The 27,277-nt window shown below is 40.3% G+C and overlaps 1 protein-coding gene across 8 annotated transcripts; it reads right to left on the bottom strand.

The window, feature by feature from the left end:
* Positions 1-9: 9 nt before the first annotated feature.
* Positions 10-27,215, bottom strand: mpp4b (MAGUK p55 scaffold protein 4b). Of its 8 annotated transcripts, none has more exons than XM_057818549.1 (22): positions 26,871-27,215; positions 26,295-26,401; positions 26,082-26,203; positions 21,785-21,862; positions 21,624-21,707; positions 21,403-21,534; positions 19,488-19,569; positions 9,510-9,595; positions 9,133-9,207; positions 8,856-9,052; positions 8,718-8,767; positions 4,315-4,332; positions 4,183-4,224; positions 4,086-4,106; positions 3,950-3,964; positions 3,663-3,704; positions 3,414-3,584; positions 3,255-3,335; positions 3,054-3,147; positions 1,926-2,034; positions 1,706-1,840; positions 10-1,604 (listed from the first exon to the last, which is right to left on the bottom strand). In XM_057818549.1, the coding sequence occupies exons 2-22, from the start codon at positions 26,350-26,352 to the stop codon at positions 1,413-1,415; spliced, it is 1,884 nt and encodes a 627-aa protein (XP_057674532.1). In that variant the 5' UTR covers positions 26,353-26,401; positions 26,871-27,215; the 3' UTR covers positions 10-1,412. The 8 variants fall into 8 exon arrangements, 7 of the variants coding, with proteins under 7 accessions (XP_057674532.1, XP_057674539.1, XP_057674522.1 ...); XM_057818556.1 differs by having other exon boundaries at positions 9,133-9,204; XM_057818539.1 differs by having other exon boundaries at positions 26,082-26,252; positions 26,329-26,401.
* Positions 27,216-27,277: the final 62 nt, after the last annotated feature.

The raw sequence follows: 27,277 nt of genomic DNA, 5'->3' as shown, positions 1-27,277 counted from the left end.
CCGACAATTTTAACGTGTTTTGGCATGCACTGCGTACAGTGACCCTTTTGTAAATAGTTTATTTAAAAAAACAAAAAACTTACGTATCTCACTACCTTAACTGTATACATATATTGGACAAAAATAATCTATGCTCTTTATTGCAGATAAATGTAAAAGTTGGTGACTCTGTGGTGAAACATACCGTAAAGTAGGCATGTACCGCTATGAGATTCTGAATATATCAAATATCAGTTTCACGGTATCACAGTATTGCAATTGCAGCTCTAAAATTGTGTTACTTTGAGATTTTTGGGTTAAAAAAATTTTTGAAAACTTTTTTCCATTGAACAGGATTTTTATTTTTCAAAACACATCAGCAAATTGGAACAAACACATTAGCAAATTGGAACAAAAGTATAATGTTAAGTTAAAATAAATAAAAAAATAAATAACTGAAATATTCTAAATAAGACCAAAATCAATGCAGTCTTTTAGGTAAGCCTAAACCCACAGCCACAGCTCAACATTATTACCATCAGAACAAAAACAATTATTTTCGATAAAAGACCGTGTGAATGATTCATATTGTGTTTACATTATACACGCACCCTCTTTCTCAACACAGCCAGTTGCCAGAGCGGAAAAAAAAAAAAAAAAAACATGTTTCTTTTTACCACTGCTACACACACTAAACACGCTGGAGTTAACTCTCATAGCTGGTGGGAATCGTTCATGACATTGTTTACTAACCTTTAATTTTGTACAAATGCGAAATCATATTGGAGGTATTGCCTCCTCGGCAGCCACCCTCCGCAAACATGTCTTACATGTCGGTTGGCCCTCCTCCTCTATGCCGCGGCCGTCTGTAACCGTCTGTAGCTGAAGTATTCCCATACCAGCGATTTCGTTTTCTTCGATGGGGGAAAAAGTTCAGGAGTTTCACCTTCTCCAGCCGTCGTGTAGCACAGCTGACTCACTGACACTGAGGGAGGGTTGAGCCTTGAAGCTGCAAGCGAAGGATTTCTCTCTGCATTTTTGTGACATAAAAAATAGCTAATACCGTAGGGACAGTTTGATGGAAAATGTTTGCGGTTTTGAAACCGTGACGTTTTCATACCACCGTATACCTTGAAACCGTTAATCGGCACATGTCTAAATGTAAGTAAACATGCAGACACAAAGAGCCACATAGTGATCAACCGATTGGCATGTCTGCTTCAGTTTTGATGGTCTGGATTCAACTCTCAGCATATCCTCCACACATGTATTCCAACACCATTCTATTCTATATTCCCTGTGATTTCTCAGACCAAAGCCAGCCAGGAAAGGCTCCAGCCCACCTTGTTGTGCGGATTCCAAAACTTGCTTCACAGTAAACTGCTACTATGAAAACAGAGGCTACATCTCTCTGGCACCTTTACATTTTCTGTCTATGAGTCTGTCTGAGGTCGTATCCAGTTAGCGGGGACCCACTGCGGTTCATCCTGCGCTTTCCTAATTGTGTTCAGCAACTGAACGCAGGACTCCTGCAAGTCTTTGTTGACAATCACATAATCAAAGAACTGCGAGTAGTGGGACTCCAGCTTTCGGGCGGCGTCTTCCATCTCCTGGAAGTCTTCATCCTATTGGATGGAGGACACATTATATCCCAATTCCTCTCAACATCCTGACTAGTAATTTGACATGAAAGCTTTTCCTATCATTATAACAACCATCTACTCACCTTAAAGGGGCGGTTGACATAGTAGTCAGTGGTTACATATGAGTCCTGTCTTGTCTCTTTGAGTTCTTCCACTGGGGGTGGCTTCACGTAGATGATATAAGCCCGCAGGTCATGTGTTCTTACAGCATGAATAGCCTAAATGGTGTAAAGGCAAGGGAGAGGACATTTCATTATGTTCTTGTATACATGTTTTTGAGTAAAAATATTGCCACTCACTCACATTTGGTTCAATGTCAATGACGCAGATCTTCCCACTGTTTAAAACTTCCCTGACAGCCTCTTTGCTGGTACCGTATAAATTCCCTTTATATTCACCATACTCCAAGAACCTGCAGGCCATTGTGAGTACAAACAATCTTGGTGAATGGATGAAGAAACTATTAGTATACTCCGCACACATAAAATATCAGAAACAATTAGAAGCTGTGGTACTGACCACCTATAAAGCATTCGTTGCTATTTCTTGGATCAAATAAGAAGTACTGTAATTTTTGCACTATAAGGCGCACCAGACTATAAGCCGCTACCCACCAAATTTGGCATGAAAACGGCATTTGTTCACAGATAAGCCGCACTGGACTATAAGCCGAAGCTGTCCTCACTGTATTATGGAATATGTACACCAAAAGATGTTAACCGGTAACATTTTATTTGACAGTGGCATCATACGACTGTCATAAGACTGAATGAACAGCCGTGAAGCTTTGAACCAGTTGGCTGCAAAGAAGCTTCAAGAAGCTTCATTTGGCCATCACTGTTCCCTTGGGGGAGACAGTCAACCTCTGCTACCACCTGCTATCAACACTGTTGTTTCCCAACATGCCTCCTAGCAAGCATTGCAACGTTACAGATGTAAATTTAATCAAAATTCATGTTTTGTGCTAATTATTTCTTCAGTTACTGTTCCAGTTTCATTAATTGCTAGTTATGGTATTTGGTAACACTTTATTTGACAATGGCGCCATAAGACTGTCATTAGACAATCATAATTATAAAATTACACTGTCATGAGCATTTACAAATGCTTATAACAGATGTCATTTAATGTTATCCGGCAAATTATCTCACTTTTGAATGGATGTAAAAGATCCGAGCTAGACAGAAATGGAGTTAGTGACATAATGTCCAGGATGACACTTAATGACATAAACATTCAGCAATGCCCATTATAGTGTCATATCATAATCATGACGGTTTTATGACAGTGTTATGACGCCGCTGTCAAATAAACTGTTACCTATTAACCCGTAATAAATCAACAAATCAGCAGCACTGGACTATAAACTGCAGGAATCAAAATGAAGGAAAAAAGTAGCGGCATATAGTCCGAAAATTACGGTAGTCACACCTGCTTTTGTGCACCATATTATTAAAGACCTCTCGGCTGGTAAAGTGATATTCTCTTCCAGATTCCTCATATGCTTTGGGCGCTCTTGTCGTGTCTGGCACAGAAGAACAGAAGGATTCGACATATGTGTTGTAGTCATCTTTGCACCTGGATTTCAAATGTATCTGTTAAAATAAAACATGGGCAGTGGCGGGTACATACAAGGTACGGCTCCTTGGAATGTGTTCGGATTGATTTCAATCAAGCGTCTGCGAAGTTCATTCACACCCACACCCGATGGACCTACAAAAGAAGACTTTCATTTACCAATACTTTACCGAAAACACAGTATTTTCTTGCGCCGAGCAAAAAGTCATGTACCTAATAGGGCAATGAGGCGGTGCACATCATTGGAACTGCGCTGGTAGCGCACCACCTCTTCATAGGAGCAATTGATGGCACTGGTGCAGTTATTGGAACATGGTGTAGGACAAGAAGTCAGGATGCTATTAAAGCGTCTGCGACACAGACGCAAGCTGCGCCTGAAGCCAGCTGATAATGAACATGTGTAAATTGTTTTGCATTGCTTCATTTCCCATGATCCATTAAATTGAAACGTTGATGACATACCGAGGTATACTCCCTCAACGCTGGTGCTGAAATCATCCCCTTCTTTATTGACAGGAAAAAGTTACAATGAATGTTAATTTCCATCTTCAACATAAACCGAATTAATCATTCACAGGCAAAAGTGAAATTGAAAGTGTGTAAAAAGTCCTAATAAAATAGAGTCCTCCAATATCAGATTTAATTTTCTGTATTTGAATCACACTGGACATGTAATAAATTTCATGAATGTTAAAAACATTTTAAATAAACTTTAGCCCAAGTTCATAGTTCATAGAGTAAGTTCTCACCGTCTCTGAGTTCGTCTGATTTCCACAACAGAGAGTAAGTGGAAAAAAAGCAAGACGTATGAGATTAATATTCAGACAAAACATGACTGCACATTGCCAACATCACAACCGATTCAGTTAACAAAGACTTACCTACCAGATTCAAACGCCTCCTCATCTGGTTGAAAGAGATCGAAAACAGTGGAGTTACTTGATATTTAATTTGACAGTACACGCACGGGATGAACATTTACCTGCTTCAACGCATTTCTCATCAATAGCCATTAAGTCCTCCTCTGTGGGAGAAAATTAAAAAAAAACAAAGACAGCATATATATTTAAAATAAGAGAATATTGTTAAATTGAAATTAGTAACTCAGCCATACCTTCCTCCACCGTACTCACTTTGGCAAAGCAAGGGGGTGAAGAGACACATATAAATACATTTAGTATGCAAACTAGGGGTGTGACAAAATATCGGAATAGTGATATATCGTGATACTTTGTATCCCAAAAGGTTATCGATATGCTCCTGCCAAGAATCGAGATATCGTTTTAAAAAGGTGTCAATGTTAAAAAAAAAAAACACCCAACAAGTTGCTAACAAAATCTTGCACTATAAGGGTGTCTTAGTTAACTACCGTAATTTCCCGAATATAACGCGCACTTTTTTCCCCAAAATCAACTTGTAAAATCATGGTGCGCATTATAAACGGGTACATGGATGGAGACAGAAATATATACAGTGCCTTGCAAAAGTATTCGGCCCCCTTGAACCTTGCAACCTTTCGCCACATTTCAGGCTTCAAACATAAAGATATAAAATTTACATTTTTTGTCAAGAATCAACAACAAGTGGGACACAATCGTGAAGTGGAACAAAATTTATTGGATAATTTAAACTTTTTTAACAAATAAAAAACTGAAAAGTGGGGCGTGCAATATTATTCGGCCCCCTTGCGTTAATACTTTGTAGCGCCACCTTTTGCTCCAATTACAGCTGCAAGTCGCTTGGGGTATGTTTCTATCAGTTTTGCACATCGAGAGACTGACATTCTTGCCCATTCTTCCTTGCAAAACAGCTCGAGCTCAGTGCGGTTGGATGCAGAGTGTTTGTGAACAGCAGTCTTCAGCTCTTTCCACAGATTCTCGATTGGATTCAGGTCTGGACTTTGACTTGGCCATTCTAACACCTGGATACGTTTATTTTTTAACCATTTCATTGTAGATTTGGCTTTATGTTTTGGATCATTGTCCTGTTGGAAGATAAATCTCCGTCCCAGTCTCAGGTCTTGTGCAGATCCCAACAGGTTTTCTTCCAGAATGTTCCTGTATTTGGCTGCATCCATCTTCCCGTCAATTTTAACCATCTTCCCTGTCCCTGCTGAAGAAAAGCAGGCCAAAACCATGATGCTGCCACCACCATGTTTGACAGTGGGGATGGTGTGTTCAGGGTGATGAGCTGTGTTGCTTTTACGCCAAACATATCGTTTTGCATTGTGACCAAAAAGTTCAATTTTGGTTTCATCTGACCAGAGCACCTTCTTCCACATGTTTGGTGTGTCTCCCAGGTGGCTTGTGGCAAACTTTAAACGAGACTTTTAATGGATATCTTTGAGAAATGGCTTTCTTCTTGCCACTCTTCCATAAAGGCCAGATTTGTGCAGTGTACGACTGATTGTTGTCCTATGGACAGACTCTCCCACCTCAGCTGTAGATCTCTGCAGTTCATCCAGAGTGATCATGGGCCTCTTGGCTGCATCTCTGATCAGTTTTCTCCTTGTTTGAGAAGAAAGTTTGGAAGGACGGCCGGGTCTTGGTAGATTTGCAGTGGTCTGATGCTCCTTCCATTTCAATATGATGGCTTGCACAGTGCTCCTTGAGATGTTTAAAGCTTGGGAAATCTTTTTGTATCCAAATCCGGCTTTAAACTTCTCCACAACAGTATCTCGGACCTGCCTGGTGTGGTCCTTGGTTTTCATAATGCTCTCTGCACTTTAAACAGAACCCTGAGACTATCACAGAGCAGGTGCATTTATACGGAGACTTGATTACACACAGGTAGATTCAATTTATCATCATCGGTCATTTAGGACAAGATTGGATCATTCAGAGATCCTCACTGAACTTCTGGAGTGAGTTTGCTACACTGAAAGTAAAGGGGCCGAATAATATTGCACGCCCCACTTTTCAGTTTTTTATTTATTAAAAAAGTTTAAATTATCCAATAAATGTTGTTCCACTTCACGATTGTGTCCCACTTGTTGTTGATTCTTGACAAAAAAATTAAATTTCATATCTTTATGTTTGAAGCCTGAAATGTGGCGAAAGGTTGCAAGATTCAAGGGGGCCGAATACTTTTGCAAGGCACTGTATATATTTATTTATATATATATATATATTTATATATATTAAGGCTGTCAAATGATTAAAAATTTTAATCGAGTTAATTACAGCTTAAAAATTAATTAATTGTAATTAATCGCAATTAATCGCAATTCAAACCATCTATAAAATATGCCATATTTTTCTGTAAATTATTGTTGGAATGGAAAGATAAGACACAAGATGGATATATACATTCAACATACGGTACATAAGGACTGTATTTGTTTATTATAACAATAAATCAACAAGATGGCATTAACATTATTAACATTCTGTTAAAGCGATCCATGGATAGAAAAACTTGTAGTTCTTAAAAGAAAAATGTTAGTACAAATTTTATATTAAAACCGCTCTTAATGTTTTCGTTTTAATAAAATTTGTACAATTTTCAATCAAAAAATAAACTAGTAGCCCGCCATTGTTGATGTCAATAATTACTTACACAATGCTCATGGGTGCTGAAGCCTATAAAATCAGTCGCACCCAAGCGCCATCAGAGGGCGGCAAAACTCCATAAAACACAACAAGTGAGCGTTTCACTGTACTGTCATTTAAATCTGTCTGAGCGGGGCATCTGCGTTAATTGCGTTAAATATTTTAACGTGATTAATTAAAAAAATTAACGCCCGTTAACGCGATAATTTTGCCAGCCCTAATATATATATATATATATATATATATATATATATATATATATATAAACCGTTTTTTTTTTTTTTATTGACACGGCCACGTTGTGTTGAAGAACGTGACGTCACCATTTTGATTCGGTAATACTTCACTCCGATCGGCCGAATGATTCCATCTGTGTTAAATTCTGCTTTTCTCACTCTTCATAAAGCACAGAATTTAGTTTCTTGAACTCATTTGAGTCAACGTTTATTGTAGCTCCGCAACTCGGACCATAACAAACGTAACAACACAGACTTCCTGTGTGTGTCCGTCAACTATATCTGTCCCTCGGGAAACTCAAACCTGTCGTGTTACTGTCGTGTCGACAGCGATGAGCTCTCTCGGATTTCCAACTTACGTTCTCACTTTCAATTTACCGTATCAATTCATGGAAGAAACATTGATTCATCATGATGAAACGAGCAAGTTATACAGCAGCCTTTAAAAGAAAAGTCACATCTGTTTTGTTTTCACCTAGATTCTGGTAAGTTGGAGAAGTTGTCAAATCATATTATTACCGTAAATATTGTCAGTTTATGGTAATGTTTTGAACTACCAATATGCAATGCTTGTGCTGTGTTTCACCATTCAGTAAAATGACATTTCTGGATCTGTACACGAGCTCTGTTTTCTTGTATTCTTCTATCTATTGGTGCTAAAATTAGGGTGCGCGTTACAAACGGGTACAATAATTTCCCCTAGATTTTACAAGTAAATTTGGAGTGTGCATTATACACGGGTGCTCTACACCCAATCCATTTAGACTGAGAGGGTCGAACAAACGTTCATTAATTCGAAAACAGAGCATTCACAGTCACTTTTTCTGATTTTCAGGCCATTTACAGGTCAATTTCTGTTCATTTTAGTGCATTTACAGGTTTCTTCCTGTTGAGTTTGAGTCACTGCCTATTCATTTGGGACATTCCCGGGCCACTTCCTGTTCTGTAACCCAAAATCAACAGGAAGTGACTCGTAAAATGCCCCCAAATCAACAGGAACTTCAGGAAGTGACTGAAAATCAATATTAATTTCATTCATGTTCATTTTAGGGCATTTACAGGTAATTTCCTGTTGAGTTGCCTATTCATTTGGATGATTCCCAGGTCACGTCCTGTTCTGTAACTCAAAATAAACAGGAAGTAACCCATAAAATACCCCAAAATTAACAGCAAGTAACTGAAAATCAACAGGTAAATGATCTGAAATGCCCCAAAATTACCTCGTTGCCTAGCATTTGCTGCCATTGATGGCCATAGACGTTCAATCCGTTTGAAGTGGGAGGGATGGCAGCGAATGAACGAACGTTCATTCGCTGCCACCCTCCCAGTTCAAATGGATTGGACGTCTACTAGTGGTAAACTCATTCCAATTCACAACAGAAGCTTGTTTTTCTGTTTATTAGTCGTTTTGTAGAATATCTTAGGTTAATTTTCATTGCATCCCCATATCGTGAGATCATCGTTATTATAAGCTCTGTATCGCAAATCGTATCGCATCGTGAGGTACCAAGAGGTTCCCACTCCTAATGCAAACACACTAGGCCTTATTTACCAAGATCCCAAATAATGTGCTTTAAATTGCATTCTGCATTGCATTTTTTTCCCAAGTTGACGGATTTCACCCGGTGAGCAGATCGGACTTCGCATCTGTTTGCTAATCGGTAGTAAATCAGACTCATAATGTGCAAAGATTTATGAATGTTGGAATATTTAAAATCGGGTGAACTCACGTATGTGTATGCAGGTGTGAAGCTGATAAGGCATCAAGTCCCTCTGCTTCCTGTAACAACGTGCACATTAGCACATTAACACATTTGCAAGGTAGATTCAACATGTTTGACATGTGCGAGGACACGGACAGAGCTGACCGTTTAAGCAGGTTGCTGGAGGGTATAAGCCCTGCACAGGTCATGTTACAGGGCAGCTTCTTGGCCTGCCACCACAGAGCGTCTGTCTGATCTACAATCTCTAAAATGTCGCCTTTCTTGAAGCTCACCCCAGCGTCTGTGCAGGGGATAGTGGGATCTTGCTGAGGGCTGTAGTCCACCATGGCTCGCATATAAAGCTGATGTATGACAAAATGATTTCAAGACGTTAGGAGATGAATCTGGACGTGAGCATGGAAGTGGAAAGAGGACAACCTACCATTGTGTGGTTCTGAATTGGCCTGTCAGTAATAGGAACCACTTTGAATGTGATGGTTCCATGTGCTCTTGCCTGCTAGTTGGAATAAAATCAGTGATGCAAAATTATTTTTACTTCAACTTGAACCCTTGTGAGGTTACACTACATTCCGTTCCAAAAGTTGCAAAGAACTTTGGCGTTTGAACCAACTTTCTTTGCATTTCTATGACAGGTAAGAATGTAAAAATGGGACTTAAATATGGCCTACAAAGTTCTATAGCGTAAGGATGGTGAAATACCTGAACAATTATTATCTGTATAATTTCTGATTGGGAAATGTGCTCTAAATGTGCACACCAATGCATAGGTCTGCTGTGTATTAAAATAAAATTACCTACCACAACTTGAATAACTTGCTCTGGCTCCAAGCCGTCCACCGGAAACCCATTCACTTCTATGATCCGGTCACCCGCATGGAGCAAACCTGGTCACACAAATCATGCATTCAATGAGGCTTCAGCACAGGTTCTGCATTCACAAAAACAACGACAGTACAGTGGTATCTCTACATACGAAGTTAATTCATTCCAGCACTTTGTTGTAAGTCGAAATGGTCGTATGTCGAGCAGGATTTTCCCATAAGAGTATATTATAATTCCATTAATTCGTTCCACAGCACAAAAGCCTACACTAAATCCTTAATAAATACTGCTGGTACTATTACAAATGATAATTACACATAGCAAAACAAATGTATTATAAATAAAAATCTGAATACTATAATAATAATAATAATGATAATTCCTGCAATAATGTAACGAATCGGGTTCTAATGTGGCGGACATTTTTTGCTGTACCTGAACGCACCGCACCCGAGAGCGGTGAGCTTGAGAGTTTCACGTTCACTTTAAATGTTTTCTTGAGAACATCGTCAACTTTGGCGGTCAGGAGGCGTTTTGTGTTGTATAAGTTGTGAAATAGAAGATAAAAATGTGACAAAGCTGACAATTTCTTTGGCGATGTTACCACAATAATAATTGTCAGCTTAACTTATAAAGACTGGCGAACGGTGGTCAGAGGAGGACCGTGGAGATGTATTGTTGAGCCAGTTCATGACGCACACCCCACGCTCATATTTTTCTATAATTTGCATCTTCATTTAGAACAGGGGTGTCCAAACTTTTTGCAAAGAGGGCCAGATTTGGTGCGGTAAAAATGTAGGGGGCCGACCTTGGCTGACGTCCTTTACGTAGAACAATATATTTAAGCAAATTTTAGCAAGCCATTCTGATTGTTACATTTGCTTTATTATTTATATTAATTAATATTTTAACAATCTCGCAACTAGCCTTTGTGGCGTTCTCTTTCGACTCTCGGGCTATTGCAAAATACTGCTGTTGTGAAGTTAAACTAGCTTCAAGTTGCTTCAATTTTTCTTTGCGTATCTTCCCTATAATCTTGTCGTGCATGTCAGCGTGTCTTGTTTGGTAATATCGCCTCACATTGAACTCTTTAAAAACAGCGACTGCCTTTTTTTCAAATGAGGCAGACACAGTACAGCAACTGTGTCTGCCTCATTTCTTCACTAAAATACACAGCAGCATTTTAGTGAAGAAATAGTCAAATTTCCACCTGTCCTTGTGGCGTCGGCCGTCGCAGTCGACTTTCTTTTTCATGTTGATTGTTGCCATTTCAGAAAATTGGAAGTAGATGGTCACACGGGGTGATTTTGCTCAGAGTGCTGCTGCCTTTTAGTGGGTAAATGAGGAGCAGTATTTAGTGTGTAAGCTACTCCATATGCTGGTAACAGTACTGCTGACCAATTTATCAAGTCTGTGTGCGGGCCAGACGTTATTGATTTTATGACAGAGGCTGGGGGCCGAATAAAATTTGACAACGGGCCGCATTTGGCCCCCGGGCCGGACTTTGGACATGTCTGATTTAGAAGGTAAGCGTCACCTTTTTCCTTGTTTCACCACCTGTACCAACCTTTTTGAAACCTGTGTTGATTTCTCACACAAGAAAATTTGCCGTGCGTTCGTGGTGCTGTCATGTCGTTGTATTTCGAGCATGTCGTCGGATGTAGAAACTCTTTTTAACAAAAACAAAAACTCTTTTTAACATTTTGTAATAACCTGGCATTTAAAAATATTAATAATGATCAGCAGTGATGTCAAAGTGACAGCAGAGGGCTGTCCGCTATCACAGAACATTTGAACTGTTTGCAGGTAATGACCAGGGTTCTCAATTTATGCTGATTGTTTAATTCAGTGGTATCAACTTTTCTTTTATTAAAGTGATCAACATTTTTACCAGGCAAGTGAGTCATACGTTAAACACGTTGCATATCCGATTCGGCTTTGTAAAACATAATATTACGAGCCACACAGAAATGCTCAACAGGCCGCATATCATGGGCCAGGACAGGGCGGAACTTTGGGAGGGGACTGGCAGTGTGGCCGCACCTGGGCGTCTAGGGGGCCTGGTTTTCGGGCGTAAAGTGGTGTGAAGCAGGTGAAGCAGACACTCCTGAGACTCAAAGAACTAGGTGGAATGGCTCTTCCAAATATTTTGTATTACTATTGGGCAGCTAATATTAAGAGCTTGACATATTGGCTCTGCTATGGGAGTACTGATAGCACCCCATTGTGGCTTGATGTTGAAGCCAACTCCGTTAAACCAGTGACATTGAAATCCCTATTGTTTTCACTGCTCTTGTCATCTATCTCTCCATATTCACAAAATTTTGTCATATTCTCTTGTCTCAGAATTTGGAACCAATTTAGAGCATATTTTGGTCTACAAGCATCTTCCATTCAGGCTCCAGTTTCACCTAATCATGCTTTCCCTCCTTCTCTATTGGATAATACATTTACTATGTGGTCTAGACTGGGCATTGAAACATTCAAGGACTTACAATGGGGCAAATAAGTATTTAGTCAACCACTAACTGTGCAAGTTCTCCCACTTGAAAATATTAGAGAGGCCTGTAATTGTCAACATGGGTAAACCTCAACCATGAGAGACAGAATGTGGAAAAAAAAAACAGAAAATCACATTGTTTGATTTTTAAAGAATTTATTTGCAAATCATGGTGGAAAATAAGTATTTGGTCAATACCAAAACTTCATCTCAATACTTTGTTATGGACCCTTTGTTGGCAATAACGGAGCCCAAACGTTTTCTGTAACTCTTCACAAGCTTTTCACACACTGTTGCTGGTACTTTGCCGCATTCCTCCATGCAGATCTCCTCTAGAGCAATGATTATTTTGGGGCTGTCGTTGGGCAACACGGACTTTCAACTCCCTTCACAGATTTTCTTTGGGGTTGAGATCTGGAGACTGGCTAGGCCACTCCAGGACCTTGAAATGCTTCTTACGAAGCCACTCCTTTGTTGCCCTGGCTGTGTGTTTGGGATCATTGTCATGCTGAAAGACCCAGCCACATCTCATTTTCAATGCCCTTCCTGATGGAAGGAGATTTTCACTCAAAATCTCTCGATACATGGCCCCATTCATTCTTTCCTTTACACAGATCAGTCGTCCTGGTCCCTTTGCAGAAAAACAGCCCCAAAGCATGATTTTTCCACCCCCATGCTTCACAGTGGGTATGGTGTTCTTCGGATGCAATTCAGTATTCTCTCTCCTCCAAACACAAAAACCTGTGTTTCTACCAAAAAGTTCTATTTTGGTTTCATCTGACCATAATACATTCTCCCAGTCCTCTTCTGGATCATCCAAATGCTCTCTGGCGAACCGCAGACGGGCCTGGACGTGTACTTTCTTCAGTAGGGAGACACATCTGGCAGTGGAGGATTTGAGTCCCTGGCTACGCATTGTGTTACTGATAGTAGCCTTTGTTACTGTGGTCCCAACTCTCTGTAGGTCATTCACTAGGTCCCCCCGTGTGGTTCTGGGATTTTTGCTCACCGTTCTTGTTATCATTTTGACGCCACGCTTGCATGGAGCCCCAGATCGAGGGAGATTATCAGTGGTCTTGTATGTCTTCCATTTTCTAATGATTGCTCCCACAGTCGATTTCTTTACACCAAGCGTTTTACCTACTGCAGATTCAGTCTTCCCAGCCTGGTACAGGTCTACAATTCTGTCTCTGGTGTCCTTCGACAGCTCTTTGGTCTTGGCCATAGGGGGGGTTTGGAGTGTGACTGACTGAGCTTGTGGACATGTGTCTTTTATACCAATAATGAGTTAGAACGGGGTGCTATTAATGCAGGTAACGAGTGGAGCCTCGTTATACCTCGTTAGAAGAAGTTAGACCTCTTTGACAGCCAGAAATCTTGCTTGTTTGTCGATGACCAAACACTTATTTTCCACTCTAATTTGGAAATAAATTCTTTAAAAATCAAAACAATGTGATTTTCTGTTTTTTTTTTTCCACACCACATTCTGTCTCTCATGGTTGAGGTTTACACATGTTGACAATTACAGGCCTCTCTAATCTTTTCAAGTCGGAGAACTTGCACAATTGGTGGTTGACTAAATACTTATTTGCCCCACTGTATATCTGAATTCAACCTTTTATTCTTTTCAACAGCTAGCTGAAAAGTTTTCATTACCTAACTGCGATTTTTTCCAGATATCTTCAAATCCGCAGTTATGTTCGCTCACTCTGGCCATGTTTCCCAACACTCCCTGCTACCTCTGCTTTAGATACCTTTTTAAAACCTTTGCAGTCGCTAAAGAGTGCAATTACTACAGTTTATTCAAATATTTACAAAATCAGCTCAGATCCCACTTTAAACACCCTTAAGGCGGTATGGGAGTCGGGTTTGGAAATGAGTATACCTGAAGTTGTCTGGAGAGAAATCTTGTGTAGGACGCATAAATCCTCAATCTGTGCTAAACACGGTTTTACCCAGTGCAAGATCCTACACGGGGCACATTATACCAAAGCTAGGGTGGCCAAATTATTTGATGCGGTCTCCTCCACTTGTGCTCAATGTAAGCAGGCTCCATGATGTACACGTTTTGGTTATGTCATTCTTTAACTGCATATTAGTCTGACATTTTTCCTGTCTCATCAAAGATCACCGGGATAGATATTGCTCCAAATGCCTTGGCTGCTCTGTTCGGTGTGGTTCCAGCAGCACCTTTTCTACCTTCTCAGAAAGGGGAACTCATAGCATTTTCAACCATGATGGCTAGGAGGCTAATACTTTTAAGATGGAAGTCTCCAGTCCCACCTACGCAAGCTAACTGGATCAAATAGATGTTATATTTTCTCAAATTGGAAAAAATTAGACTGACACTCAGTGGGTTGGCTGAGTCCTTTGAGGACGTCTGGAACCCTTTTTTGGTATACAGTGGTGAGAACAAGTATTTAATACACTGCCAATGGCCCATTGGCAGTGTATCAAATACTTGTTCTCCCCACTGTATGTTAAAAGCACAGCATGTCGTCTTTGTGTGGATGTTTGAACTTTGCCCCATATATATGTGAACATAGTTTTTCTTGATCGTGCCTTTTTCTTTGTTAAAGGGGAACAATGACGGTGTTTTTTGCATTGAAATAAGATTGAAAAAGAGGGGATCGGCTTATATTTGCGGTCTAGACATTATACCCATTCACGACGCTAGATGACGCCAGATATCATTGAAGCGATGTTCTGTTATGACAGATCTCAGCGACTCTCCCAATTCACGACGCTAGATGGCGCCAGATATCATTGAAGCGATAATCTCATGACAAATCTCAGGTACTAGTTTAACCAGTTTGCATTATTTTATTGCAATGTTTTTCCTAATTCAGATTTGTTTCAAGACTACAGTTACAGTTAGACTTCACTTTGATGGATAAAGCAGTTATTGCAATTTTGTTGTTTTATCACAATAGATTGGTTTATTTACATTTCAAAAACCAGAAGCCATTCATTTACGAATGTGATTGCACTTTAGTTTACGATTTAAATGTTCAGATATTAAGATTTGAATGAGGCAAAATAACATGCTTTTTCTCTCCAATATATTGTTATAAAATTATTTGTTTCTGATGCACTGTAATTATTTTTCTGTATAAAAATGAATTTGGTGTCCAAAAAAATCTTTTTTCAAACTTGAAAAAGAGGGGGTAATCTTATAATCAGGGCCGTCTTGTATTCGGGCCAATACGGTAGGTTGTTTTTTTGGGGAGATATGTGCCTTGGGTATTGGGGAGTTGAGGGTTTTTGTTGTTGTTGTTGTTTTTTTGTTTTCATATGGTAAAACGGGAAAAATGCTCAAATGTTTTCACTTCATCATGTCATGAGACTTATGAAACCAATAAACAAAGTTTCCCCCCCAAAAAAAAGCAGGTGAGGGTCGTTTGTCAAAATAATGTATGATGATACGTGGAGCTGTAATAGAGTGTATAAGTATTTAACTTTACCTGCCACCTATTCTCCCCTAAAATATTAATGTTTATAAGTAAATTTTTTGAAAGCCATTGAACACTCCACTGTAAAGTATTTAGGTTAGTTATACAATGGTACCACTACATTCGAAGTTAATTCGTTCCAGGACCTTGAGAGTTAAGTCGAAATTGTCGTATGTCGAGCAGGATATTCCCACAAGAATACATTATAATTCCATTAATTTGTTCCACAGTCTGAAAACCTACACAAAATCCTTAATAAATACTGCTGTTACTATTGCAAATAGCAATTACAAAGAGCAAAACAAAGACACTATAAATAAAAATCAGAATAATAATATAATAATAGTAATAATTCCTGTAATAATGTAACGAATCGGGTTCTAATGTGGCGGTTGTGTTTTACGTACTGTACCGGAACGCACCACGTAGTTGACGTCACAGTGAGATAGGGGCATGCGGTACAGATTGTAGTTTCACTTTTAATGTCCTTTTGTTTTTGGCGTATACTGTGGGGGACAGAAGGCGTGTTGTGCTGCACAAGTTTCATAATACAGTGGTACCGCTACATACTAAGTTAATTCGTTCCAGGACCTTGTTTGTAAATCGAAATGGTCATATGTTGAGCAGGATTTTCCCGTAAAAATATATTATAATTCCATTATTCGTTCCACAGCCCAAAAACCTACACTAAATCCTTAATAAAAACTGCTGGTACTATTACAAATGGCAATTACACATAGCAAAACACATGAATTATAAATAAAAATCGGAATCATAATATAATAACAACCTGTAATAATGTAACAAATCGGGTTCTAATGTGGTGGACGTTTTTTGCTGTACCTGAACGCACCGCGCGGCTGACGTGAGGGAAAGCTTACTTGAATATTTTCTTGAGAACACTGTCAACTGCGGGGGACAGTAGGTGTTGCACAAGTTGATGGCATAAATCAGGGGTCCGCAAACTTTTTCCTGTGAGGGCCACATAACTTTTCCCTTCTCTGATGGGGGGGCCGGGGTCAGTTTGTAACAGAAAAGGTGTGACGATTGCAGGAGTGCCTAAATGTAAAAATGTATCGTTTTTCAGAAAGCCACAATCAAATAACCCTTTCTGTATTCTTCACGGAACAAAAGTAAATAAAATAAAAATAAAATAAATATAATATAATATAATATAAAACTATTAATTAAAATAAATAATAACCAAATAACACTCTCTGGGTTCTTCACAGAAAAAAGCCAGGAAATAAATAACACTATTGAAAAGAAAAAAAAAAAAAAATTCTTTTTTTGTTTTTTTTGTTTTTTTTTTGTTCAGGGGGCCGTAGCCGTAGTTTGGGGACCCCTGGCATAAATGATTAGAAACCTGATGAAGCTGGCGATTTCTTTGGCGATGTTACCACAATAATAACTGTCAACTTAACTTATAAAGACTGGCGAACGGTGGTCGATGAGGACCATGGAGATGTATTGTTGAGCCAATTCACGGATGCGCACCCCACGCTCATATTTTTCTACAATTTGCATCATCATTTCAATGGTAAGCCTAACCTTTTTCCTTGTTTCACCACCTGTACCAACATTTGTGAAACCTGTGTTGATTTCTTTTACAAGAAAATCCGCCGTGCGTTTGTCTGCGGTGCTGTCATGTCGTGGTATTTCAAGCATGTCGTCGGATGTGGAAACAAATGGCGAGTCAGATTTTATATCGGATGTCGAAAAGTTCAGGTGTCGAAGCGATCGTATGTCAAGGTACCACTGTAAATGATTAAAAACCTGACGAAGCTGGTGACTTCCTTACGGATGTTACCACAATTATAATTGTCACCTTAACTTATAAAGACTGGCGAACGGAGGTCAGAGGAGGACCGTTGAAATAGGAGACATTCTACGGACGCGCACATTTCCATCTTAACTCATTTACTCCCAAAAACGTATAAATACTATGGCTGTCAAAATTATCGCGTTAACGGGCGGTAATTAATTTTTAAAATTAATCACGTTAAAATGTTTGACGCATTTAACACACATGCCCCGCTCAAACAGATTAAAATGACAGCACAGTGTCATATCCACTTGTTGTGTTTTTTGGTGTTTTGTCGCCCTCTGCTGGCGCTTGGGTGCGACTAATTTTATAGGTTTCAGCACCATGAGCATTGTGTAATTACTGACATTAACAATGGCGAGCTACTAGTTTATTTTTTGATTGAAAATTTTACAAATTTTATTAAAACGAAAACATTAAGAGGGGTTTTGATATAAAATTTCTATACCTTGTACTAACATTTATCTTTTAAGAACTACAAGTCTTTCTATCCATGGATCGCTTTAACAGAATGTTCATAATGTTAATGCCATCTTGTTGATTTATTGTTATAATAAACAAATACACTACTTTTGTACAGTATGTTGAATGTATATATCCGTCTTGTGTCTTATCCTTCCATTCCAACAATAATTTACAGAAAAATATGGCCTATTTTATAGATGGTTTGAATTGCGATTAATTACGATTAATTAATTTTTAAGCTGTGATTAACTCAATTAAAAATTTTAATTGTTTGACAGCCCTAATAAATACGTTCTATTTTTAATTGTTTCAGTGTCCCAAAGACGTATTTATACGTCTTTTACGTTTGTTTTTTTTCCCACAAGAGACATGCTTTGGAGCGAAGTTGCATCAGAACCAAGAGATAACGCTGAAAATCCATTTTAAAGCAATAAAACTGGCCACTGGAGGGCAGTAGCGCATTTTGTAAGAACTCATATCGTACGATGAAAGGAAGTGAATGAAGAGATATAGTCAGGAAATGGAAGTTGGAAGAAGTAAGAAGCGTGGGGAAAAATGTGGAGAACGATGTCAAACACAAGGCACATGTCCCACACTAGCTCCCTAAGTGAATTCTGTTATGAGGTAGTGGTCACTACACTGGTCCCCCCCAGAATTCACCCACACAGGACGCCAGGCGTAACCCAATTTAATGGAACGGTAAACGGTCGGGTTGCACGGCCGGGGCGACAGCCGCGGCCAAAACAGCATCATCTCTCAGTTCAAAAGTTTAGTTATGTGTAAATAAATTGTTACTTTGCTATCAAAAGCTCTATTTGTCTTGTTGTTTATGTTATTTTGTAGAAGGAAAACATCATTCAGATGTTTGGGATGTCACAAAAGCAAAAAATAGCTGTGTTAAAATCAAAGTTATGTTTGAATGTATGCTTTTACAAAAAGCTCAATTTCAGTTATTTCCTCAGAAATTGGAAAATTGCTCAAATTAAGCTATTTTCTAATGCTGATTTCTAAAGAATGGAAAAAGATATGAACTAACTTTTTTTTTCCTGCTGAAAGAAGACAGTCTAATCTTTTTTTGGGTAGTTTCCATGTTTGTAAAGCAATAGAACAGAATTTTCTTTGGGCCTTGCAAAATCAGTCAAAATCCAGTAAAACGGCCGGGAGCGAACAGGGGGTGCTCCGGTGAAAATGGCTGGGAGTGAATGAGTTAATTTCAATGGTCAGACTCACCTTTTTCCTTTTCACCACCTGAACTAACATTGTTGGAACCCATGTTGATTGCTCTCACAAGAAAATCCACCCTATGTCTGTCTTGCAGTCAAGCAAAGAAACTGCGGCGCTGTCATAAATCGTCGTATTTCGAGCATCTCGTCGGATGTCGAAACAAATAGCTAGTCAAATTTTACGTTGGATGTCGAAAACATCGTGTGTCGAAGTGATCGTATGTAGAGGTACCACTGAATTTGAGTATATCTGTCATTGGCCGCCATTGACGGTGATAGTTTGCAAATCATTTTAAACCAAAATGGCTGGAAATAAGTAATCCTGTTTTAGTCCTATTGATGGTGACAGACGTCATTTTTATGCATACTGTAATTGGGTCATTTTAGGAAATGTCATCAAAATTCAATTACAAATAATTACTTATACAATATCCTTGTTTCTGTCAAATGTGTTGCATTTGATCTGAGAGTATTGAAGGCGGAACTCACCACTGCGATCAGCCAGGCCTCCGTGAATCACCCGAGCCACAAAAATCTCCCCTGTGATTTCATTTCTCTTTATTGTTGCCCCCTATGGCAGAAAGAAGACCAGATAAGACTTTTGAAGTGCAGTGGAATAGCCAATGGATTGAGTAAAATGAAGACAGCAAATAATATCATGAGATGAATGACACAAACATAAATGACTGCCAAGCAGGGCACAGAATGGAAGTGAAAAAAGAATGCAAGAAAACGATGGAGATGAAAAATTAAATGAGCAAAAAAAAAAAAATTCCAACTAACATAAAGCAGCTTGAAAAGATTGAGTGGGTGGACGTTTTGCTCTCTTGGGCCTCATGTCGACTTCTCTTTCTTCCTCTGGTTGGACTGCCCACTTCTCACTGCGAAGGACGCCTCTTTGGCTTCTCCCACGGTGCCGTTAGTCAGAGAGCGCAATGATGGAGGATTTTTGGGTTTTCCGCGGGGAGATCCACGGCAAGATCTAGAGAGACAATTGCTCGCTTGGGAGGTGGAGGGCGCATCTGGGCAGCTGCTGAGGGAGCTGGAAGATGACGATATCAGCGAAGGCATGGATGAAAGGGATGGTCGCTTTACTTTGCTCTTCATGTTTGTTCTATTCTGCAGTTGGGCACTTCGTTCTGTCCTGCTGGTATTGATGACCATCTGAAGCCGGTCTACCACCTGGCTGAGCAAGGTCAAAGCCTGGGAGTTGTCCTGGACCGTTTCAGACATGCGCTCAGTTGCAGTTGCCATCTTCTGACCAAGTAGTTGAATGTCCTTAGTGCTGCTCTCCATAGAGCTAGTGGCTAGCTGCACCGTGCTTCGAAGCTCATCTAGACTTTCCTGCTTGGCAAGCTCTACAGGAGGGACTTGCGGAATTTTCACTAGGCGATGGGGGCACGCGGGGCTGGGGGGTGCCGTACGAATCCGAGGCCTATGGTTTCTCAATCTTGGAGGCAGACTTGGCTGTAGGTAGTTGTCCAAGTTGGCATAGTACGGTACAGAGAGGCAAGGCGGAGACACACCCAGATGATGGGGCGTGTTGGGGGAATGGAGGGGCAGCGGAGAGGACGGATCCTCATTTCTGCCATCTAACTCTTCAATGAAGTCATCTCCAAAAAGAAAAAAGACGGAACCCCATGTTACAATCATCGAATAGTGTCTGGGAACGTTATGGATGACGTGTGAGGCGGGCGCGGTTGGGGGTGGATGATAGATTTTCAGATAGTTTCTTACCAATCAGGACCGAGCTGTAGACCGAGGGAGCAGAGTGGTTCACATTCTGCTGCCAGAGAAGGTTTGTGTAACAAACTCTGCACTGGTTTATAGGTTGGCTCATTGGCGTGTAGCAAGGTGGGTGGTGTGGCCGAACCGTTTGGTGACACACTGCTGCTTCTGATGGGCAGCTGCCTCTACGCACGTTACAAATTAACGGACACTTCTCATCTGGGCTCGGGATGTTCCTGGGCCCCAAAACCCCTTCTAAGTGAAGTCTCTGCCGTGTTAGGCGCCTTAGTGTATCCCATTGACTGCCGATTTCAGCTCTTGGGTATTGTGCCACAAGAGGTGACATGTCAGGCAGCTGTGAACAAGCTCTCAATTGGTTGTGAAGCTGTGAGACAACAAAGGAACTCAAAGGTCACTTGTTTTTAACATTTTTTTTCACAGTAGTTCTTTCTGCTGATCTAGTCATCAATCACATTATTAATAACTGATGCAAAAACAAAAAACAAAAAAACTTATTCAACAATCTAGATTGCATGTCACTCAGAAAACCTGGTACTCTATGATCCCATCACGATGTGACCCAGTTCTGGTCTGAAGTGGGGTCTACATACTGAATCAGCTCAGACCTCAGCTGAAATTTAATTTAGAGAAAGAAGAGGATTTCATCCCAGCTCACCAGTGGCTGTTTGTTCTTGACTAGGCACACGATCCTGGTGGCCTCTTCTTCATCTGGAACGTCACTTGACATCGGTGGCAACACAGGCTCGTAGCTTTTCTGGGCAACTGTGTCATGTGCAGAAAGCAGAGCCTGCATAGACAATGCAAAATTTTCCACACTTTTCAAACAACTACAACACAACACAAAGTAAATGCAGAGGCAGCAGTAAATTGTCTTACCTTAAGGTGAGGCTGCCTCAGAATTTGGTCAAGCTCTTTGGCTTCCTCGGAGCAGCCTGGCAATGTCTTGATGTCAATGAGTAGCTGCAAAGAAAGAGCAAAGTCAATATGAAGCAGACCTCCAGCAAGGGAGAAAGATCCAAAGCTAGCTGGGGTGAAACCTGAAATGATAGTCCAGAAGCGTAGTCCAGAACTGGTGTCGGGGAGTCTCGCAGATACCTTTGAAGACACTCGTAGACCTGTTTAAATTAATCAGAAATTCAGAGTTAATGTGGTGTACCTGAGGATGAAGAGATGGGTATTCAGAAGGCAAATCTGCGAATACTGGCTGTCAAAAAAAATGTTCATTTTCGGCAATTAACAGACCGAGCCCAGTGGTGCTTAGAGATTTTCCATCAACAGAAAATTTCATGAGTCCTTCTGATCCCAGTCCCAGTCTTTCCTGTTGTGGGCATGTCTAGTCGAGTCATAAGGTGATGTCAAGGCGGAGCAACTCAAGACCCCAAGACCGTGGTGTCAGTCCTTAAGGAGTTGCAGTGTGGTAACAGGTGGGAACTGCTTCGCGCCACAGTATGTGTATGCTCCAAATTTTCTGAGTCAGCTTGTTTACAGTCGAGTAGAGTCATTGCCTCACGAGTCAAGTCTTGGGTCATTGCCTCCCAAGTTAAGTCTCGGACACTACCCCCCCTAGGCGAGTCAAATCCGAGGCAGGGGTATTTTTCTTAAAGTCTGAGTCGAGTTGCAAGTCATTGCAAGTCAAATTTGAGACCCGAGTCCTCCCAGGCTTGAATCCCTTTGACAGTCAAGCCCCTTTGACACTCAGGGGGAGTTGGACTTCCAGGTTTGACTCCAGCCCAATTATCCGTTTGTCGAGCTGCTTCCTACTTATAATTCAGTCTTTCTTAAACTAGCCATATTTAATCCTGGTCATTAATCTAATTATTGAGTTGCATAGGTTGTGTGCATGCTGCGCTCGGAGCCCTGAGGAACTCCTTTTGACACATGAAACATATATTCTCCCTGAATGTTTGTCTGGTGATTTTATGGCTTATCCAACAGACTTAAAGTAGTACTTTTCTAATGAACTGATTTAAACCTTTATCAGGCAAGTGACAATTTTTTTTGTCATTTAAAAAAATTGGCCTCATAAAGACCTGGTGTTCACATACAGTGGGGTAAATAAGTATTTAGTCAACCACTAATTGTGCAAGTTCTCCCACTTAAAAATATTAGAGAGGCCTGTAATTGTCAACATGGGTAAACCTCAACCATGAGAGACAGAATGTGGAAAAAACACAGAAAATCACAATGTTTGATTTTTAAAGAATTTATTTGCAAATCATGGTGGAAAATAAGTATTTGGTCAATACCAAAAGTTCATCTCAATACTGTGTTATGTACTCTTTGTTGGCAATAACGGAGCCCAAACGTTTTCTGTAACTGTTCACACACTGTTGCTGGTATTTTGGCCCATTCCTTCATGCAGATCTCCTCTAGAGCAGTGATATTTTGGGGCTGTCGTTGGGCAAAACGGACTTTCAACTCCGTCCTCACCCCGTGGCATCAAAATGATAACAAGAACGGTGAGCAAAAATCCCAGAACCACACGGGGGGACCTTGTGAATGACCTACAGAGAGCTGGGACCACAGTAGCAAAGGCTACTATCAGTAACACAATGCGCTGCCAGGGACTCAAATCCTGCATTGCCAGACGTGTCCCCCTGCTGAAGAAAGTACACGTCCAGGCCCGTCTGCGGTTCGCTAGAGTGCATTTGGATGATCCAGAAGAGGACTGGGAGAATGTGTTATGGTCAGATGAAACTAAAAAAATAACGTTTTGGTAGAAACACAGGAAAAAGAATACTGAATTGCACCATACCCACTGTGAAGCATGGGAGTGGAAACGTCATGCTTTGGGGGTGTTTTTCTGCATGGGACCAAGACGACTGATCTGTGTAAAGGAAAGAATGAATGGGGCCATGTATCGAGAGCTTTTGAGTGAAAATCTCCTTCCATCAGCAAGGGCATTGAATATGAGACGTGGCTGGGTCTTTTAGCATGACAATGATCCCAAACACACAGCCACGGCAACAAAGGAGTGGCTTCGTAAGAAGCATTTCAAGGTCCTGGAGTGGCCTAGCCAGTCTCCAGATCTCAACCCCATAGAAAATCTGTGGAGGGAGTTGAAAGTCCGTGTTGCTCAATGACAGCCCCAAAACATCACTGCTCTAGAGGAGATCTGCATGGAGGAATGGGTCAAAATACCAGCAACAGTGTGTAAAAAGCTTGTGAAGAGTTACAGAAAACGTTTGGGCTCCGTTATTGCCAACAAAGGGTACATAACAAAGTATTGAGATGAACTTTTGGTATTGACCAAATACTTATTTTCCACCATGATTTGCAAATAAATTCTTTAAAAATCAAACAATGTGATTTTCTGTGTTTTGTTCCACATTCTGTCTCTCATGGTTGAGGTTTACCCAGGTTGACAATTACAGGCCTCTCTAATATTTTGAAGTAGGAGAACTTGCACAATTAGTGGTTGACTAAATACTTATTTGCCCCACTGTACGTGAACATCATACTTAGTATCATGTAGGCCACAACAAGAATATTTGGGATGAGAGGTCGATAGATATGGGATTTTCAAAGGCCAATGCAGATACCGACAAAAGAAAAAAAGAAATATCAGCTGATTACTGGTGTCCAAGGTAGATTTTTTTCAGTTTGATTATTGAAACATTATTATACTGCATAAATGCAAATATTAAAAGTAATTTGTTTTGGTGCAAAATCACTGTTAACAAATATCATCACCCAAACAGTTAGTATAACAGTTATCCTATTATATTGGCCGATCTTGAAAAATGTCCATACATGGCCGACGAATATTTTGGTCAACATTCACGAAAAAAATCATAATCCAAACAGTGAACACACAGTTATCCTAACATACTGGTTATATCTTGAAAAACGTCCATATATCGGCTTGATATATTGGTCAATCGTTATTTGGTATGGACCAAGTGTGGCATATATGACCCAAAATGTGATGTCCATATGTTGTTGCCAGGTCGCAGTTATATTATTATTATTAATTACAATTATTTTATATTTTTATGAATAAATATCAATTCACATTAATCAAAATGAAATTAAATATAAACAGAAATATACAGTTTATGGCTCTCAATAATACTACAAAGTTCATTCATTATCTGTACAGCTAATCTTCACAAGGGTGGAGCCTATCCCATCCTATTCTAGCCTATCCCATCTACAGTCATATTTGACTTTTTTTTTTTTTTTTTAGTTTCTTGTTTGCATTTTTTTGTATATAAATTAATAAACAAAAGGCGGGGGCAACAGTAAATAATCTATCTTTTATTTAAAAAAAAGACTGCTTCAATAAAAAAACTGATCAAACTATTATAACAATTTTACAATTATTGTCTACATTTAAAATATCCATTTTTAATTTGTATTAAAACATTTAAAAATATATTATTAATGCTATTATATTTATCAAGTTTAGAGTGATGTTATTAATACCATTATATTTATTATTGATCAATTTTAGAGTGGGTAGAACAGCAGATGAGTGGTTAGCACGTGTGCTTTAAAATTCTGAGTTCAAGGGTTCAATGCTCCCCCCGTGCATGAATTTCTCAGGGCACTCTGGCTTCCTCCCACATCAGAAAAACATGCAGGGGGCGGATGAGACACTTAAAGTCTACATTCGTGTGAGTGTGAAGTCTGTATGTGCCTTGCAATTGGGTTAATGTTAGCAACCAGTTCAGGGTGTAGACCCAGAGGCGTCGCGTCCCATTAGGCAAACCAGGCAATTGCCTAGGGCCTCCAGCCAGCAAGGGCCCCAGAGGGCCAACAGATTTAGCACACGCAGCACTTTACTGCACTAGTGAAAACCTTGTGCCCCCCCCAGCCCCCCACATGACTCAGAGTGAGAGTGAGCGGCGATTTGTTTTTTTGTTTTTTTAAATTGCCGTATATCCAAAATGAAGAGAAGTTATTCTTCTGGAAGATAAAAGAAAAAAAGGAGATAAGGAAGCAAGACAGCGGTGAGTGTACTATGTTACTGTAGTTTTATGTCGTATTGTAGTAGAAGCCGGGCACTTTGAGTGTCCTAAAAAGCGCTCTATGAGACAGAGGTGTTATTATACTTTTATTAAATATGCTATTGCTCCAAGTCCAACTGTTCCCCTTACTTGCACACGCTCGAAGGGCCCCATGTTGCTTGTTGCCTGGGGCCCCCGGGAACCCTTGCTACGTGTCTGTGTACACTGCCTCCTGCCCATAGCTAGCTGGGATAGGCAGCAGCACCCCTGCGATCCTCGTGAGTAAAAGCGGTATGGAGAATGAAATGAATGAGATTTACTGTTAAAAGAGTGAACCAAAAAGCCTTGTCATTTCATATGCATACAGTCTGTCAGCATGTACCTTGAGCAGTGACTGCAGCCAGGAGGCGTTGAGCAGACTATGTAGAATCTGCGCTCCATCGATGTCCTGATTGAGTGTCCGCTTCACCTCCTCTACCACATCTGTCAGGATCTGACGAAGGCCTGTGACACGTGCCCGTACATCCACAGTTAGATGCAGATGGCTCAAGAGCTGTAGTGCAGAAAAACATGACACTGAATTCACTCTACTCACCCTGCTCCCCCAGCTCACAGTGAGGGCTTAACACCTGAGCCTCCACCGCCTGCCTCATCTTCACTGGACCCCGACCTTTGACCCTGAACAGCTGATGAGCCTGAGAACTTTTAAGAAAGGAAGAATAATATTTTCATAAGAATATGGACAATCTTCACCTTACAAACACAAGGCATTCAATATAATGTATTTCCCACACGTTAGGTGATCATCTTGAAAATTTTGGGGACTTTCTGTGACAGCTGACCCCATTTCGAACGGTAATCCGTTCTTGAGCTGGTTGTCGGTGAGAAAGGTCAGGGGTTAATGGCACGCTTCACGGCGGTTGTAACAACATTAGTGATACTATTACAAAGACCTGCCGCCTTCAGTATGTGCTTGATCATGTACACAATAATGGACAGAATGCATCAAAATCCAAGCTATTCCGTTCATTGCTGGTACATAAATATAGACTTACAGTATGTTGACAAAAGGTTGAATGATTAAGCCTGTAATGCTAGACTGTATTTAAAACATGATTAATATATGCGCCAAGATAAATGAATTAATGTAATGCATTACAGTCCAATTTACCTCCACTCCCAAGAGGATGCCACAAGTCTATCTTCCAGATGTTGTGCTCTTCATCATTCCATCAATCCAGTCGCATCGACACACATAATTGTTGTCGGTAAATCATTCCCAAGAGACTGAACGAACAACAGAACGCAGCACTGTCATCAAGCTGCGAAGAGTGAGAGAGCTGTAATCTCTCTCGATCCCATTTAATCCCAAGCAAGTGAGCCTGTTGCCTCTGGCCACCGGAAGCCAGTTCCTCCCTCACCGACTGGCACGTTGCCTGGGAGCTGACAAATCTTCTTAACTCTTTCAGACTCGGTCGGCACGCAGGCAGTGTCAAGGATGCAGGTGTCACACCCTTTAGTAGCTTTACTACTTAATCATGATTGGTCTACTACATTCTTTTGCCCATTCAAATGAGT

Source organism: Corythoichthys intestinalis, chromosome 2 (genome assembly GCF_030265065.1).
Source record: "Corythoichthys intestinalis isolate RoL2023-P3 chromosome 2, ASM3026506v1, whole genome shotgun sequence".
Classification (NCBI taxonomy): Eukaryota; Metazoa; Chordata; class Actinopteri; order Syngnathiformes; family Syngnathidae; genus Corythoichthys; species Corythoichthys intestinalis.
The sequence above is the reverse complement of the archived record's forward strand: the minus strand, read 5'-3'. Positions and strand labels throughout refer to the sequence as shown.